Source organism: Chlamydotis macqueenii, chromosome 6, assembly GCF_036417535.1.
Source record: "Chlamydotis macqueenii isolate bChlMac1 chromosome 6, bChlMac1.mat, whole genome shotgun sequence".
NCBI classification, from domain to species: Eukaryota; Metazoa; Chordata; class Aves; order Otidiformes; family Otididae; genus Chlamydotis; species Chlamydotis macqueenii.
This window is the reverse complement of record NC_141561.1, coordinates 39,055,727-39,074,290: the sequence shown is the minus strand read 5'-3', so window position 1 is coordinate 39,074,290 and position 18,564 is coordinate 39,055,727. Positions and strand designations below refer to the sequence as shown.

At 38.9% G+C, this 18,564-nt stretch overlaps 1 protein-coding gene across 1 annotated transcript in view; it reads left to right on the top strand.

Moving 5' to 3' along the window:
* BARD1 (BRCA1 associated RING domain 1) overlaps positions 1–18,564 on the top strand; it is a 44,258-nt gene that overhangs the window by 5,016 nt on the left and 20,678 nt on the right. The window contains exons 4-6 of the mRNA XM_086750939.1: positions 5,734–6,734; positions 14,415–14,495; positions 15,211–15,383. Of these exons, the coding sequence (XP_086607065.1) occupies positions 5,734–6,734; positions 14,415–14,495; positions 15,211–15,383 (1,255 nt within the window). The remainder of the gene's footprint in view (positions 1–5,733; positions 6,735–14,414; positions 14,496–15,210; positions 15,384–18,564) is intronic.

The following is an 18,564-nucleotide window of genomic DNA, read 5'->3' as shown; positions in this document are numbered from 1 at the left end:
TTTTATATAGACAGAAGATCCTATGGTGATTACATCTTCTGGAGATGGCTTAAATAGGATTTCAGGGAAAGATTTTAAGTGGTGAAGGCTTTTAAAAACGTAGTTGGAGGAGAATCCCTAAGAGGAGCTATTTGTGATGGAATAAATAAAACATATAAAGTACAATATGGTAGTATTGATACTGTTTAGACGTTTTGGAGATCCCTTACAGATGGATTAACTCTTACAAATTGGTTAGTGTTTTTGCAGACACAAAATTGAAGTTTACAAGAGAATTTTGTTTGCAGCTAAAGTTATGAACTGATGTGGGAGATTACTTTCCATCACTTGTAGTCTTTGCCCTGTACTAAGGATAAATGGCCTTTTGGATGTTTCATACTGAGGCTGAGGAAAAAACCTCCTTAGCTGGGGTTAGTTCACTGTCAGGAGTGGTTTGGATACGCAAGTAAATGAGCACACCTCTGACAACAGCCAATTATGTGTTGTACTGTGGCAAATCACTGGATGCTGCAGCTTTAGAGATTTTGAGAGCAAATCCTTTAGGATGTTTTGTTACTCATCTCTGGCAAATCTGTAACCTCCCATAGATGTCTGTCTTTTAATGCAATGTATACCAAGTGAAATAGGTTTGAGTTCGGAGAATCGGGGCCTCTCTTGTTAAGGAATTGCTTTCATGTTCTTACGGCACTGTACTTCTGCCCCATTCCTGTCAACAATATTTTCTTTTCTTTTTTTCTTAGAAGGTCAGAAATTGTATTTTATGTTCCAGTAAAGGAAACAGACTGAAAAATCAATTTTCTGTGGTGAAAAGGAAGAGAAGCAGTTGAAAAAGGAATCTTTCCATATATTTGTTTTATATGCCTTTTGCATGTTTTATGTGCCTTGTTTTGAGACAACTGTAGCTTGTCTCAAGGCTTCTGTTTGAGATCCTTGGTGATACTGAAGTTTCTAATGCAAATGCATTGTACTACCCATTTCTTAATCTGACAGACCTAGTGAATGCACTAAATTGTCTGTTGTCTTTAAAAACCACGGAACTACTGTGACTGAACAGGTCAAGGTTAAGCTCCTTATTGAATGTTTCCAGTATAAAAATCCATGTACCCCCCAGGTGCCACAGTGGATATGAGAGGGATCTCACTTTGTACTCCGTTGGGATAACAATAGCTTTTTGCAAAACAGCGTGTGTGTTCTAGGAAGCAGCAGCAAGTAATTCAGGAAAGACTGCACAAAATGGCTAATACTTCCCTTTTTAATTAAAGAGAAGCACAACAAATGATGCTACAGAATAATACTGGGGTGACTGAAGGAGAATTGGCAAACAACAAACCTGAAACTGGCTAGAAAATGCAAACTATAGACAGCAAATGGTGGGTCTCAAAATCAATTAACTTTTTAGAGATGATGTATCCTTGGTCTGTGTTACGGTGAGGAGAGCTGTCTGACCTTTTCAGTGCCTCATGGTGTTGTACCTTTATGAGGGTAACGGCAGGCTATCTGGCTGGCAGGCTTCATAGGTGGGATATCTGCAGCTCAGAGTCGTTAGCTCTAACGTTGTGGAGTCCAAGACATCATGAGAATTGGAGTTGATGGGATGATAGGCAATGATAGGCTTCACAGGTGGGCGATTAGTAAAAACTTGTTGAATCATTGACATATACTGGAGATGAAGAAGCTTGATTTACAGTCATGACTTTGAAACTTAACTTCTAAATACTTCAGCAGATTTTTCTGTGTGATGTTCTTTAAAAAGAAAAGACGACCATAAATTTTCACAACAACCATTTAGAGATGATTTTACATTATTCTTTGTAACAACTTGCTTCACTCTAACACAGTCAAACAGCAGGCCTTCCTCTTGTCTTCTGATACAGAGCTAGACCTTGCAGGTGTTGGTCAAAGCTTCCTAAGCTCATGTTGATGCTGGTGGACAGGAGGAGAGATTAACTTTTGATTAGCCTTTATGGTATCATAATTTAGTTTCACGTTTAGTGATGTGTAGGGAAAGACATTGAACTCCTGTTGTAACACATTACATCGCATTTCATGTATGCTGTGACATTTTTCATAATAGCTAAAGATTAGTTCTTGAATAGCTGGAATTTCTCCCTTCCCCCCCCCCCCCCCCCCGTGTTGAATACTTAACTTGCAAAATAATCATTCTTCAGTGAAGGCACTAATGTTGCACAGATGGTACCAAAGCACTTCCCTTTGATTTTTAATAAGGGACTAGTTTGTCAAAGAGATTTCTCAACTTCTGTTCTGGAACCCATAATAGAGAATAATTTGAAAGGCACACAATGTGCATCATTATATTCCTTTGATGCAGATTAATGATAGCTAAACCACATTTTCTAATTGCTCCTTTTTTTCCTGCTGTAGCCTGTTTTTGCAGTACAGCAGTACTTGGGGATGTAGTGCTCTCGTTGCAGGGCGCTGTGTATCTCCTAATATTTTTGTCTACTCTCAACCATTTTAACAGTTAAGAAATGCAACTCTATTAAACGTCTGCATTAAGAAACTTGTGCTTATTATGGGCAGATAAGTGTAATTTAGAAATAATTCACTTAATATATTGTGTATACGAATGTTACGTTTAATAGGTAATGGAGAGTAAATTTACTACATTTATTATTTACTACATTTATATAAATTTATTATGGGCTGTTTCTAATACTGTTATTGTGGATAGTCTTTACACTATTGGAAATGTTTAAAATCTAGAATTAGTAGGGCATGATTTACGGATTTACCCTGTCTCAGTGCATATCTAAAAATTTTGTGAGGATACTTCTTATGTGTTAATAAGACAATTAAATCTTAATCATATGTAGTAATTTTTTTCATTCCTGTTGAGATGCAAGCTCTGGCTTCCAGCTTGGAGACAGCAAAGAATTCCTTCGGATCGATTTTTCTATGAGCAATTTTCTCTGAAGGCAGTTTAACTGAATGCACTTAGCAGCCAGATAATATGCTCTTTATATAAATTAACATTCACATATTAAACCCTAAGAACTTCCTTTCAGTTTCCTAGCACTGTGTCTCTTCTCTCTCTCCCTCTCACAGCTCTGAGTCCATCAAAGGATTAGATTTTCAGGGAGGGTAGATTGGCCATTTATCCTTATTATTTCTACTCCCTACTTTGTACGCTTTGGAAATGGAGGAAAGGGGCAGCAGAGTCTAAGAATAACATTTCTTTGCAGAACAGAACTGTTCAGGTAAAGTTGATGTTGGCTACAGCGTATTCCAAAAGATGGAGTTAGCGAAGAATGGCTGAGAGACAACACACACCCTGTCAGAAATGGCAGGATCTTCCCCGGTGAGCTTTGGAGAGATACCCTGGGTGTGCCTGGCTGGCCTCTCGATGTGACCGATCTCTTTCACAGTATGCATAGCCCTTTAATCGTGTTCTGTGAGTGCCTCCCTCTTCTAAAACACGCATACACCTAAAGCAGTTGCATGTGACAAACAAAAAAAAATCCTGGGAAAGTAGTTATTTGGTGTAGTTTCAGCAGATTTTTAATAACCTGACTAGTAAGTCCGTGCTGAGCAACCAGTAAGGAACAGATACATTTAAGAACCCTCGTGGTTGATTTTCACAAGCTTTCTTGCTGCCAGAAGTGGTATATATGGAGCTTCCAGTGTAAACATTTAATTGTGTTACGCTGCTTTAGATCCTACTTCTGAAGGACAGTGCCTTTGATTGAATTTGTCGCTTGGACTTTAAAGTCTTACTGTGCTATACACATCAAAAAGAATTCTGGCCGCCACAAAATTGTCGCACAAATTACTTTTGCAAGCTGATTTTATTCTTGCTTTTTACTTGGAGATGACTGATAGTTCTAGCAAGGTAAATATTTTAGAAGGAAATCTGCTAGTTGTGTAAACAGCAAAGGCAAGACAAGTAAATAGTAACTGTAGTTTATATTTTGCATCTGTTTGCAATCAGGCTCTTCCTTTTTTAGATGTTATTGTCAGAATGAAATTGGATATGATGTCTTTCTGAAGGCTAGCTAGTTAGGAGATTTCAGTCTGAATTTCAGTGCTTTTTTTTTCATGTTTGCACCAAGCTCAGCCCTACAGGAAAACCAAATAGCTGCAGCTCTGTACTTGACGCTTATCTTCGGATATCTAAATGATCGATTAGCTCGCCTCAGGCTGTATTCTTAAAGACACTTTTGGTCTGATGCCTTCCATATTACTCTAGCTGAATCTCCTAATAGCATATTTTAATTCAAGGGGTAAGTAGAGCAATTTAAATCAAGATTGAGGAAAAATTTAACCTTGAAATATTGCTTTAAAAGAAAACTGCAAATGTCTATTTCAATGTGGAATTACTAGCTTTACAGTTCTGATCTAAGTGACATTTCAGAGTTATTTTTTGTGGCTAAGGGATTTGGGCTATTTTGTCTGCTATCTGTGACTTTATCACAGCTTGCTGCGGAAAACAGGCTATAGTTACTAACACCAAAAATAGAAGGCAAGGTATGGAAAACGCAAATTATCCATAGAAAGGTCATGCACTGAAGTGAAAGTAATACATTATTGCAGTGAGTGTCTGTCACTTTTAATAATCGAGACTTTGCATAGTTTATTTCAAGAATGTTTTAAAAAATACCACTGCTCTTGGTCTTAGTTCTGTTTAAAAATAGTAATACTCTACTTGCATCACTAGGCAAAATTAATATTGGTTTTGTGATTTACTGCTATAAATCACTGAGTCTTCTGTGAATGGTAGTCCCTGAGGTTGGAGGCAACAGAAAGAATGAATTGTGTGTTTAATTTGGAAGACTTGTCCAAATAACCTAAAATAACTGAGGTTTCCAAGAAGGAATCTATAAAAGATCTGTTACAGTTCTTTTTCACTGAAAGAGTTGTTGTCAAATTAAATTAGTGTCTAACTTAGAGGTCACTTTATGCTCCTTAATTTATTCTTAAGCCATTGAGGACACCACTTATAGCCCTTGTTCTCAACTGTTGTTTCAGGCACGGGGAGTACAGAATATTCCTCTGTCATCTTGGATGTTGATTTGTAATATGCTGTACGATTTGACTTTAAAAATTGCTCCACTGCATATTTTTAAAGAAATGTTTGAGATCATCAAAAATGTGTAACTTCCTTGGAATTATTTACTACCAAGGGGTAAAGGATCAAATTACAGGACACAATTACTTACAGATTTTCTATATATTCCTCTGATTCATCTGCTCTATCTGTGGAATCAGTCAAAATTTGTCAGGAATGTTCAACATAAGGATGTTATTTTTGCTTGCTTGCAGTTATTCTTCCTGTTCATCTTGAGATGAACTGCAATATGTTTTTAGAAAATTGTTTCTGTGCTCTTTTGTGTATGCACAGACTATTTTGTTAAACCTGTTTCCAAGGAAAACTCAGTAAGAGAACCAGCTTCTCTCCTCTATAATCTTGTCAGAAATCTTCTGTGCACGTGCTGTGTTGTGAACCCAGACTGTTGAGGAAATTTCTCTGCCAGGGTGCTCAGTTGCCTAGTGGATAGCTTTAGCTGCGCTGGCATCCCTGACCTCCAGAGTGGCTCGTGACCTTGCCAGTTGTTTTAAAGCCATTCCATGTGTCTCTTCAGAAGAAATGAAGGCACTCATAGGTTGTGTTTAGTAACACTTCATCAGTTATTACAGTTATTCTGATTGTTTTTCTTTGCAATGGTCTACTGAAGAGTACTCTAAATTATTTTTCCTCTTCCTTGATGCACTTAGATTCAACAGAAGATATGTCCACACCAACTGACTCAGACCTTGGAAAAAAGAATAAGAAGGAACAGATAAAAATGTGGTTCAGCCCAAGAAGCAGGAAGATTCGATGCGTCCTGAACAAGAGAGAGCCTGAGACTAAAAGCAGTGACCTTTGTCAAGACGCATCCTCAATTTATGATTTCTTTCCTTCCCCTCCTCATGAAAAGCCCTCCAAGGCAACAAAAAAGCCAACGCAGAAGCAGAGTAAGAGGATGAAGAAGAAAGACCTAGCAGACATTAACAAAGCGTGGAGCTTAGAGAAGCCTGAGCAGAAAGGAAGAGTTGACGAGAAGACTCCCAAGGAAAAGTGTGTGACCATCTGCAGTCAACCAGTAGTCCTGTGCACTCCAGAACCAAATAACGCTGAAGAGACACTTCAGCAGGAGTCGGTAAAGGAAGCTGACTCCAGCAAAAATACGGAAAATATGGAAGTATCGGCACAGGTAGAATCCTCAGAGAAGAAAGATAACAGTGAGGTTGTGTGCCCTGCACAAGTCGGCAAGGAAGAAAATTGTGCTACAGAGACATCGCTGTCACTAGAAAATGAAACTACACCTTTAAAACGTGGAAGGGAGCAATCCAGACTTCCAGTTACTTCTCAGTCTAAAAGACCAAGAAGAACTGAGAGAAGCAGTACTGGAAAGTCAGGCAGGCAGGCAGATTGCTTAGAGGAGTTACCTCAGGGTTGCCCCATCTCCCCAGCGACAGAACATGAGAGACTACTTCAGATTTCTTCCTCTGTATCAAAATTCACTGACAGTGTAATGAAGACAAGAAGCTCTGCAGTCTCTCAAGCGATAAATAGTCCTTCACTTTCAAAACCTCCTTCTACCCCATCTACTTCTAAAACTTGTAATCAAGTAGGAATACCACACAGTCCTTCCGTGTTGAAGTCCCCTGGTGGTAACACAATTGCCAGAAGAAATTACAAAGGAGAGACTTTGCTCCATGTTGCTTCCATCAAGGTAGGACTCTCATCTTCTAGTTCAACTTAACAGGTGTTTAAAACGACAGTGTGGTATTAAAAATATCCCGGAAACCAGTTACTATAGTACATCCTATTTCTGAGGGGGGAAATCTCATCTTATGATCTTTTTCTTCTAGGTTTATTAGGGAGTTTCCAACCTGATTTCGCCGATTTCATAAAGAAATTACTATGGGAATGATCAAAGATGTTATACTTGAGAAACTCCCTGTACTACAGTGTCAGTTATACCTATGAGTTCTACGAAGTGATCAGCATCAAGTGTTTTGGCCTTATGTGCCAGAAAGTGCTCTCTGTGATTTGTCATAAGTTTAGCTAAGGATTTCAGATCTCACCAAGTGATCTTGATCACTTCAACTTCACCTGGTAACTCAGCCAGGACAAGATCTGAATTACCTATGTAAAAGTAACTGTGCAACCTTAACTGAGGTTAACTGTTTTATAATCTTTGCGATCCTCCTTCTGATGCTGTTGGTTCAAGAGGAACAAAGTGCTGTACCTTGGGATTCCCATGCTGAGCCCTGTGCTCTGAGCATGCTGTCCTCATGGCGGTGGAGAAGGGAGAATTTGGACAGAGTTGGGATGTTCTCAGTAGACTTCACTTTTATGTAGGATCAGTGTTATTTTTGGAATGACAGCTGTCACTCATTTTGCTGTTATTATTTTAGCCAGTTCCTGCTGTGTTTGCTCTTCGCAAGGGCTGTCCTTCCCTATTGCTGTGTAATAGCTGCGTGCAGGTAGAGCGAGTTGAATGCTTCCGGTCAAACTCATCAGATGCAGCTCTCTTCTCAGAAGGCATTTCAAAGAGTTTGTGGTGTGGCAATGTAAATGTACTTTGTGCTAAATCATGATACAGAAATACTGTGTGGGTAATAAACTGCCTGTACTGGTAGAATTGATTCACCTGTAAGCATCCTGACATTTATACAGCACTTCTCTTTGTTGAGGCAAAGGCTGTTCTTGATAAATAGCTGTGCCCTCTTTCAAAGGCATTCTAATAAGCCACTCCTGCTGCACACGACCTTTTTAAATGGAAGTGGCAGCTGAGCTGAGTTCAAATATCTTACTTGATGCCATTAATATGGAGTTAGGGAGGAGAAAATGAAACATTGTCCTCACAGAACTCGAGCTTTAAAGGATAGAACTCTTGTTACTGCTCGTTGTAAGTCCTGAATATTCCTTTTTATTAAAGCACTGTTTACAAATTATCCTTCCATGATTTTGGGGGAATTTGAAAGGAATATTATTATGACTGGTTCTAAAAAAATTGATCTACCTTGACAAGTTTTTGCACAGGTATGGTTTCCAGCAGTGTATCTGATACTTCTTTGCAGCCCGGGTACCTCAAGAAAGAAAACAGAGCATCTCTGCGGCTTATTGTGAGACTTGGAGTAAGCAGTGATAGGCCAATAAGGTGGTTTTTCATTGCAAAGCGTTCCGTAGATAAATGAGTGAAAATTAAACAGTTCATGCTACAGACAAAAAGAACAAACGAGTTTTGATTATCCAAGTTCAGTGGTGTAGCTGGCACTGCTTGTTGGCATTGCCCAGCCCTCTCTCAGAAAGAGTTACAGCTGTTTCAGTGGGCTGGGCAGACACATCAATGCTTTTTTTTTTTTCAGTCCTGTGTGTGAATTCATTTTGGTGTTGTCTCTTAGTGTTTATAATTATTGAGCTAAAATGGGAAGTTGCTTCTGTTCCTCGTTAGTTCTGCTGCGTTTCTAATTTGTCGGTTCCATTTGCATCGAGGTGCTCATTAATAAAGGCCTGTTTAACTAGGTAGGGCTTCAGGGTTACCACTCTCTTTTAAAGGTAATTAAAATAAGGCAAGGGGAGCAGTCTTTTGCTTATGGTCTTAGTTTACTTGCATGCATCTTTGTTTCCAGCTGCTAAACTTCCTGTGCAACTCTGAGAAAGTTGGTTTACTGTCTCTGAACCTCAGTTCCTCAATTGTAGACAGAGGTTATCCAGATTATCTCCTTTCATTTGTGGTATTCTTTGTTCTTGTTATGTAGGTTAATCATGGGTCTATTATGGCATTCCTAAGAAGATGCTGCGTCCCTTGGTAGCCAGAAAATATAGGCACAGTTACTAGTCTGTGTTGAAGTGGATCAAGACTAAATTGCTCAAGCCAGCATGGTGTGAGGACTCGGTCTTTCTAAGGAACTGTTGGTCGTGGGGTTTGGTAACATTTTACTTTGTGAAGCAGTGAACAAGAAATAGTAGCGATTAATTGCCATGAATCTGCTGGGGATGTGTGGCAATTGCCAGAAAACATTTTTTTGCAAGCAAGTATCTTTCATATAACCTGTATGTTTCTAGATCACTCTTCTAAGCTGTAGGAGCCGTGCTATAGAACTGCTAAATGCATTTTCTCAAAGAAGCTGGTCTCAAAAATACTACACTTAATACTGTATGTATATTGTGGTTCTTTTTTTTTTTTTTTTTTTTTTTTTTTCCAAAATAGCCCCGTCATTTTTTTCTGTTTCTGGAAGTACTTCTCTTCCGGTTTTGTTTTATAGGTGATTTTTGTTTTTCTTGTTCTTTCCACAGCCAGTAATGTTTTTCCATGTGTGTAATGGGAAACAGACTTGTAGCTGCCACCCTCCCCGTAAAGTGAAATAAAGTCTAATTCTCTGGGACTTCATTAATTATAAAAATAAATCTGTATCATTTTCATTAGCTGTTAGGGTCTAATACCCTGAATTTAATTAAAGCTAATTGAGTTCTCCCTTTTTTTTTTGTTATTTAAAAGAGATAAACAACATTATCTGGCATTAAAATTAAGTTCATTGTGCTCTTTCAGATGATTCTGAGGGACTGTCCCCGTTTACTGCTAGCAGTTACAAACTTACTGAAATCAAAATGGTTCTCAAGAAAGGTTCTAGTGTGGGTGAACTTAATGCTGAGTTAAACTAATACATTAAAATATATGCAGCCCTTCCCATAGCAAAGAGCAGTCGTGTTTATCTTCCTCCATGGTCATTACAGGTAAAATTTGCAATTAATTAAAATACAAAAAGTGACCTATAGCACTCCTAATACTCTGAACTGGTGGGAAATTGCCCAATCAAAAGCCTTTCCACACAGGACGCTTTTTGCAGTAAAATAATGAGTTGTTCACAGCTCATTGTCAGCTCTTACCTGGCAATTAAAAATGCAGCACAGTACTACTTAACTAGTTGGTATGGACTCTTAAATCTACTACAGAGAGGAAGAAAATCATAGTTTCTTGGTACAGTATTTCAGGTCTCAGTTGTACCTATGTTTCTTCTGCATTGACAAGGGAGATGATGGGACAGTATACAGTGTGGAATCTTTGCCACTATGGATTCCATGAAAAGGAACAGCAAACTGCCACGCAACAGGGTAACAAAGGACCGTGGCAACAGCTGCACTGTTACAAACGGGTGGATGGGAAGTAGCTGGGATATTTTTATTTTTATGGTTCAAGCAATTAAAGAGTTGGTCCTCTTCTGGGGAAAGAGGAAATTGCATCTATGCAGAGCATCTGCTCAGTCTGAAGAAGGAGAGGAGGAGCACTGGGACCAGTTGGGTTATGTCCTTTTCCAGGGACCCTTCAGTTTTGACAGTTGAGCAGGAGGGCCTTCATAAAGGCTTCACCCCTGGTTAGCCTGCTGTGCTGGACACTTCATGTTCGTTATACTTAACGCTGTGATACCTATTAGGTAATTCCCTCTGAGCTTGAGAGACTCTTCTTCCTTTTCATTGCTTTGTTACCAGTTAATGACACATTAGAAAGAGTGAAAGAAGATTTTTGTGGTTTTGGGAGCGTGTGATGGCCAACATCAGAATACCAGGTTTTGAAGGCGGAATTTTACGAATATGAAAATTGGCCGTTGGTCACAGCAATCCATCTTCCCAAGTGCTGGTCTGAAAGCTTAGAAACAAATTGCCATTTCTTTTGCAATAATGCTTGGTTGTTACTTTTCTTGTTTCTGAGGCGGGTTAAACTTCTTGAATGTTTTCTTTTTGTTAAAGGTTAAGCATAGTTACTTGTATGCTTGTTAGTTAATAAATGATCTGCTGGATAGGGAATTAATTTAGATAAATTTGAGGTGAGAAACTTGGCTGGTTCCTGGAAAGAGTTGGTTGGAGCATTCACCATTACTGTAAGCACTCTGTAATTCGTATTTGCTATTTTTGACTACTTACGAGTTATTTATAACCTAGTTTTCCTCCCCTCCACCCCGATAACTTAAACAAGCAAATGGTTTGGGGTTTGAGAGGCAACTTTTGTTCATTTGTTTGACCTAAAGATTGAAGTCACTTGGTTACCTTTGCAAATAAACGGAGAAGTGTTTAGTTGAAGTGGTACAGGTTTTTAGCTTCATCTTTGTGTACTGCCCTAATTCTTTTGGTCTCTCTCTTTTTGTACTGGTAGAATATGTTTTCATTAACGTAATTTAAATGTGACACTTAGGTGGAAAATATCTGTGGTTAATGGAAATAGTAAAGGGTACAATGAAAGAAAAACCCATATAAAATAGGGCTGAAAGGACACTTGCAGTTCTTCTTAACCATCTGTGCATTAGCATCGTGACACAATTGCCTTGGGGAAAAAAAAAACAAAAGAAAAAAACTTGTCTAAGCCAAGTGAGGATGGTTTTCTGGGCTTAGGCCATCTGTGTCTGCAGGAACTAAATTCTCCTTGGGAGGGAAGTGTTTGTAAAGCTGTGTAAATACCCTTCTCTCTGTGAGCTAATGCTGTCTTCTGGATCTGCCAACAGATGGCCCCAGTGCCTTTCTTGCTTCTGTGGCTTCCAGAGCTCCCTTAAGCTGTAGCAGAGGAAGAGCAAACCCATTGCATTATTGTGTTGTCGCTATGCATATAAGCTTGGTTATGAGCTTAAAATGTCCTTTACTTTGTTCTTCCAACCGGATAATTTTACATTTTGCAGTAGTTTCTGCCTCTTCAGAAGCTGGTTGTAATCCTTCATTGATAATGAGATTTAAAAATAAACACTTCCCTGTGAATTGTTAATGTTAGCATTTTCTACCTGGTGTTTGTCCTCTTCTCTACTTCTGAACAAGTAGCATCTCCAATTACTTTTCCACTCTGCTGTTGCTACAGACTGCTAAGGGAAGCTGTGAGGGCCCTTCTTCGTATCATCTGATGTGGTTATGACTCTGTATTTGGCACTGGTGATTTTATGCTGGCATTGCTAGGTCATGTAAACACAAGGGGCGAAATGTACAAAATCTATTTCAATATTAGTCAAAACACAACTTTATGCAGTGTGTTTGAATTAGTAATCTCAAAGCAATAGGGGAGTAAAATAATGATAGCTTTGAGATGATGGTGGTCCACTTTGCAGGAGGGACCCTAACATGTGTCTGCTGAGGATCTCCTCCTTGAAATTTCGTCTTCCTCTTTTTTTTTTTTTTACCTAAATATTCACAATATAGTAACTGAAGAGCCTCTGAAGGGACAAAAGGCATGTTCTCCTAGCTGTGAACAATTTTGTTAACGTATCTCTTGTAATTCCGATTGACAGCGCCCATCCAGTCATTGTGCAGTACAGCTGACATGACAGCTTCCCTTCCCTTTCTGTCACTCTCATTGCAAGTTGCCGGCTGCAGGGAGCAGGTTCCATTTGCAGCTGAGGTGATGACAATATTTTTCTTCAGCAAACAGCAAAACACCAATTTTCTAATTTTGCCTCAGAGCTGGATTTCATTCTGTGGATGTTCTCAGTACTGGTGTCCACACCAGCAACATTTCCTTTGATAAAACCGCAGTAATGTTTTACAGGTAAACGTTCACATAACTGTTCTGAAAAGCTGTGATACTACCTAATGCCCACACAAATTATTAGCTATGCTTACTGCTTTAAAGGAGTACTCTTGAAATGTCAAACCCTTGCTGTACATGTTTGCAAACTTACCTTTAAATGATAAGCTCAGATCTCGCTCATTACAGATAATTGTATCTTCTCTCTGTAGAAAAGGATCTAATGCTGAGCAGTGTCTTAGCTGCCTCTGAGTAACTCTTCAGACTTGACACATGTCTACTACTTTGCCACCATGAAGTACTCTATCGGCAGTGAATTTTTTAATTACTTTGAAAATTTGGGACATCTAAGTTGGGAATATAATGCATGAAATTTATGTCTGTTGTGTTAATTTGCTTTACTGTTGTGAAGCCAGTGATTTTCAGCATTTTTTTTTTGTGAATTTTGAGTTTACAATTGCTGCTTGCTGGATTTGTTTCTGCTGAGTAGTTGGTCTTAATATTTTCTCTGACTAAAGAGTAAAGATTAAAGCTATCTTGTTTTTCCCAAAAAAAAAAATAAAATTAAAAATTGGGGCATTGGTGATTGGTGGCAAGCCATGCAGAAACTTGAGGCTTAGTATGGCAGTTTAGCCTTTGAAAAGCTTGCATTATTTAGGTAGTTTTGGTCATTAGATGACACTTGGCAATCTCTTCCTTCCCTGTTATCCCATCAACTGAGAAATGGTGCATAACTGCTCCTAATCTGTAATAGTGCGTGAGAGGTGGTACCTGATGCTGGGAGTTGTAAGACAGCCTGGCCCTGATAGCTGTGTACCCACAGGCGTGGAGGGTTCCTGGCATTGCAGCAAAATTTGGGAACAGAGTTCATGGCACCTCTTCCAGTAGGGCAGACCTTTGCAATTGCTGCTCTGTAGTAACAAATGCCAGAAGCAGGAACTGGCTGACATTGCACAAAGTGAGTTTAAAGTACTGACATGCAGGGGTGCAGACGGTGCTGTGAAAAGAGAGAGGGGTCAGCGTCTGTTTGCTTTCAGTCTCTTTGGGTTACTTTTCCCACCTGCTTTTAAGACGACCTGCACTGCAGAGATTTCCTTGCCTCAGATTCTGCAGGAGGCTTCGCCTTGCCTATTTATAGCTGCATCCGATATGCTTATTACCAAATTTCTCTTATACTTGCCTTTTAAGATTCACAAATTCTGCCCGGTTGCTTCCTTTGCCCTGTCTCCACTCAGCCTCTTCCCTCTTCCCATAGTCTCTGCATCAGTTTCCACCCTTTTCCACATATGTTTCCTTGCTTATAGAAAAACAAGGAATATCGTGTTCTTTCAAAAAGCAAATGAGAACTATTTTGGTAGAATAACTGTCAGATAAGTGTCACTGAGATTCAACGTGAGTAGTAATTGCAGTGTTAAATAAAACTCTATCCCTTTTCCTTTTGACTTGTGGGAAAACAATTTATAGAAGCTTGTCAGGCTTATTAATCTGTTTCACCTATGTGTGTTCTAGCCAGTTATTTAGATTAGTTTGAAAAAAAAAAATCTGATCTGAAGGAGAAGGAAATTCTGAGTACATGTTCCTGATTTTAGTCCTTGCAGTTGACTCTAGTGGACAGATTGCAATCAGCACAAACTTGTCCCTCTATTCCGAGATAGGTCTGTTACATGCATCATTTTTATCGTTTTATTTTTATATTTTTGTGTCAAATGTGTGGATGCTTCTAAATGAACAGTAATGATAAGACATAGTCTCCAAACCAGTTTTTTTACCTGACAATATCTAAATAGAAGACTTGTATCATTACATTTTTATTGCAGCTAAACTTATAATTCTGCATCACTTAAATGTTTGTTGTCGTTGTGTATTTTCTTCATTATTTTCTAATAACTGTTTTTTCCTGTGTAGGGTGACTTAGCAGCTGTTGAACAGCTGCTGAAAAATGGGGCAGATCCCAATGTTAAAGATAATGCTGGCTGGACACCACTGGTGAGTGCTGAAGATCTTTTTTATCATCTGTTTTTTGGTCAGATTGCATTTCATCCCTCCTTTCCTCTCCTATATTTGAGTTTCCTTTACATGTATTTAGGTGACAGAATTATGCAAAGTGAAGAAATGATGATAAACCAGTTTAAATTAATTTATTAGCAACTGCTGACCTACCCAAATCAGCTCGCCTTTGCTGGGGTAGGGCATGCCAAGAAATCTCTCAGCCTGTGATTCTGCAAATGCAGAATAACTGTGATAACTAGAAAACAATCAATTGCAGACGATGTGTACATTTTATGGATTCTTAATGTCCTCAGTGTTTTTTACCATTTTGGAAATATATCAAGTAGTTCCATGAAAAAGTTACTCACTTGAATTACACAAAATAAACAAAAAGTTCTTTTCAACCATGACTTCTTCATGTCCTGAAGAATACTCTTGACAGAGTCTGTAATCTGGGAGGCTTTGTTCCCTGTAGTCTAATTTGCACACAATTGGCCTTTGTTCAGTTCTTCTCTGTGCTTTTTATTAATGCTAGGTTCCAAGGTTAATTCATGTCTGGAATGTAATGCAGTATCCTTGCATCGTCTTCCCCAACAATCTACTGAGAGGTGTTTGCGAGTGAATGTGTTAACTGGTGGGACAGATGTCCTTCCTCTGAATTCTGTTTCACCTGAGTTTGCTCTCTTTACTACTTATGGATCTACGCAACTAGCACGAGGCATGTAATCACGGGCACAGAGAAGTGGTGGAGCTGTTGCTACAATACAAAGCGTTGGTGAATACTACGGGGTACCAGAACGACTCGCCACTTCATGATGCTGTCAAGAATGGGCACGTGAGCATTGTTGAACTGCTGCTTTTGCATGGTGCTTCCCGTGATGCAGTGTAAGTAGATATGGGATGTTATTTTAACTGTGGCATTACCTACAGCTCCAATTTCCAGGGTGTATGTTAAGTAAATATGAAGCAAAGCTAGTCATAAATGTGATTTATTTGAAGTGAGGGCGTGGGTGTTAAACGTATGCTCGGCTGTACTGATATCCCTTTTTTTCCAGGTAGATGCTTCCTTTCTATTTTGTTTTGTTCTAAGCTTTTCTGACAACATCTGAGTCATAGATAGCTGGAGTATTGGAGGCTGCACTAGGAAAGTAACAAAAATATGCTTAGCCTGTTCTTACACTTTTCTGTTGGCAACTTGTTAGAGCTACTGTCAGATGTAAGATGCTGAGCTAGATGAGTTTTGAACTGCTACAGCTGGTTTTTGTCTCTTTACTTTTCTTCCACTATTTGCTGGCAGAAGGTGTTTCGGTCCAGTCTCTTCTACCTTCACAAACAGCATAGACATGGGCTGACAATAGGGAGGGTTTTGGTTTTTCCATTCTGGATCAAGCCACTAATCCTTGGTACACTTTTTAATTAAAAAAAAAAAAAAAAAAAAAAAAAGCTTAGAAATATTTTCAGTTTAAGCTTCTATACAGTTAGGCCTCTGAAGATTTTGGCATTTGTGTATAGGAGGTACAAAAGAATCTGTTAGTCTATGAATAACTCTGCAAACTATTAGTATTTCAGATGCTAAATGTGGGTTTAGGAGTTGTAGTATTGCTGTTGTGCCGGGGCCTGCATGTATACAATTTGAGTCCAATGCATATTGTCAGTAGGTGTGTGTATATAGTAACACGACAGGATGAAGTCTTGCGTGACATGAATTTCCTTGCCAGCTGCATAAACAAGTTCAGCTTAATCACTTCAGCTCTCAATATTCGCTCTTGAAGCTCACAGAATTAACGTACTCTGTGGAAAAGCATAGGGTTCTCATAAGCAGTCCTAATCTTGAATATACTGGAGTTAAAACCACAAAAAAAAACAAACCAAACAACCAAAATGAATCCACAAAACTTTAGCATTAAAAAGTAAAACAAGGATCAATTGTTCATCTTCGCTTTGTTCTTGAACAACAAAGACTAGTGCATTACACGTTGAAAAGCTGACAGCTTCAGAAACTAATTTTCAAGCCACTTGAATATCGGAGACTGGTTGTGTGACACTTATCACTTTGTCTGTCTGGTATTTGAAAGCGTAGCACAGACAACAGCTTTGATGGAAGGTTTTGACAGGACTTAAGCCCTGGTAGATTCGCACAGCCGAGACTCCAAGTGCCAACAGTGGGCTCTCCAGGTCTCTTATTAGCCTTAGTCTCTGCCGCATGTGTTCACGCAATCTGAGATGAAGCTGAACCTCTTTCAGCTCATTCTAGGTGAGGAAACATGACTTTCTATTGAAACAGAAGCTTTTTAATCATGGAAGGAGAGACATACGTAAACCTTGGACTCTGACTTGGCTTTTCACTGAACACAAGTACTGTTGGGTTGTATATTAGCGCTACGTGACATGGGATATGTCACAACTCTGCAGCTACCTCCCTCTTGCAGAACCTCTGAGTATCAAAAATTACTTCTAACCCACTTCTAAGTATGCACTGTTCTTGACTTAATCTCCAGCATACCTGGAATGTCTAGTGTGTGGTGTTAATAAAAATCTATACTTTTTTTTTTCTTTAAAATTGTGTGGTGAACAAATTTAGCCACCTTTAATCTTTACTTCATTTGTCTGGGAAAAGGAACCACAGGTGCTTTGGCAAAAATCCAGTCCTGTATGTCCCCCCTGGAAAAACTGAGGCTTCCAAATCTTCTGTAGGTTCTCTATCTCTGGCTGCAACGCTCCTGTGCATGTTACTAATACATTGATGATGGAAAGGGATCGGGTTGGGTTTTTTTTTTCCCCTGTTTTTTTATGGAGAGCATTAGAGATATGGAGAAGGGGATATACAAGCAAAGTGTTCAGGCTTGAGTAGTAAGACTTCACTGACCTCTTCCAAACGCTACCAAAAAAACCCAATAGAAACAAGAACAGTATATCTGAGACTTCTGCAAATGTCCTGTGTCTCCCTTCTTTCTTGTGCCCTGCTAGTTTCCAGCGATGAATTGTGCCATGATCTTTCCCTGGACCACAACTTTGCAAATCTTGCAGGGGTTGTTTTTTCTGTCTCTGGTAGTTGTCATCCTAATTAAGCAGTGGTTGGATTTGTCTAGGTAAGTGGATTCAAAACTTCTTTAATGCAGAAGGTGTAAATATTTTTTTTTCTAGTGGATGCAGGTACCCTTATAATGAAGTTACATCTGAGAAGCTTCTTGCTTTTCTTCAGTGACTTTTTTTCCTAGATCCCTGAGACCTGCAGACCAAGTTTTAAAAACAGGTGGTGAGAACAGGATGATCACTTAAGATGGTGCAACTACAGTTCTTGTCAGTATGACTAGATATAATTGGCCTCTTTGTACTTGATGCAGGATCTACTCACCTTCACATTATTACTCTAGGATCTTTAAAGTAGAACTTGAGCAGTCATGAGTAGAACTTGCATCTCTTCTCAAAGGTTTAACCTTCTTCAGGAGTATATGTGAGGAGTGCCCTATCTTTATGCAGTGTGTGAGCTAAGACTGTACCAAACCAATTTGGCCAAACTGATAAATTGGTCTAATTTTAGTTTGCTTTTGTTTTTTTTTTTGTTGGTTTTTTTTTTGGTGTGTGAAACTTTCTAGTCCTTTTGTGGGCTCTTCAGGCTCTCAGTGAAATAACTTTCAGCACAGGACAAGGCCCTTTTTTATGCTAGCATATTAAAGTGATTCTTCATAACCTCACAGGGAGGGAAGTTTGATTACTTAAATTAAAGTGGTTGCTTAAATTCTTTTCTTTTAGCTAAGCTAAGTAAGATGTGAACATGATGAATGTATTCAAATGTTACTTGGGACACTATGAACTATATAGCGTGAAACCTCACAAAAGTGACTGATGTCTTGCTGCTGTTTGGACCATAGAATTAACTCCAGTTTTGTGTCTTAATGTCCCTTGTGTGTTGGAAAGTTAATCTTCTGGAATAAAAACAGAGTTTGTGTTGAATCGCCTGCTTAGAGCAGTAGTTTTGAAATTTAGTATGATACTCAATTGTGCAAGATAAGCTATTTTTTTTTTAAAGATGTGCAGCATTTATTGACATCAGCCCCAAAGGCAG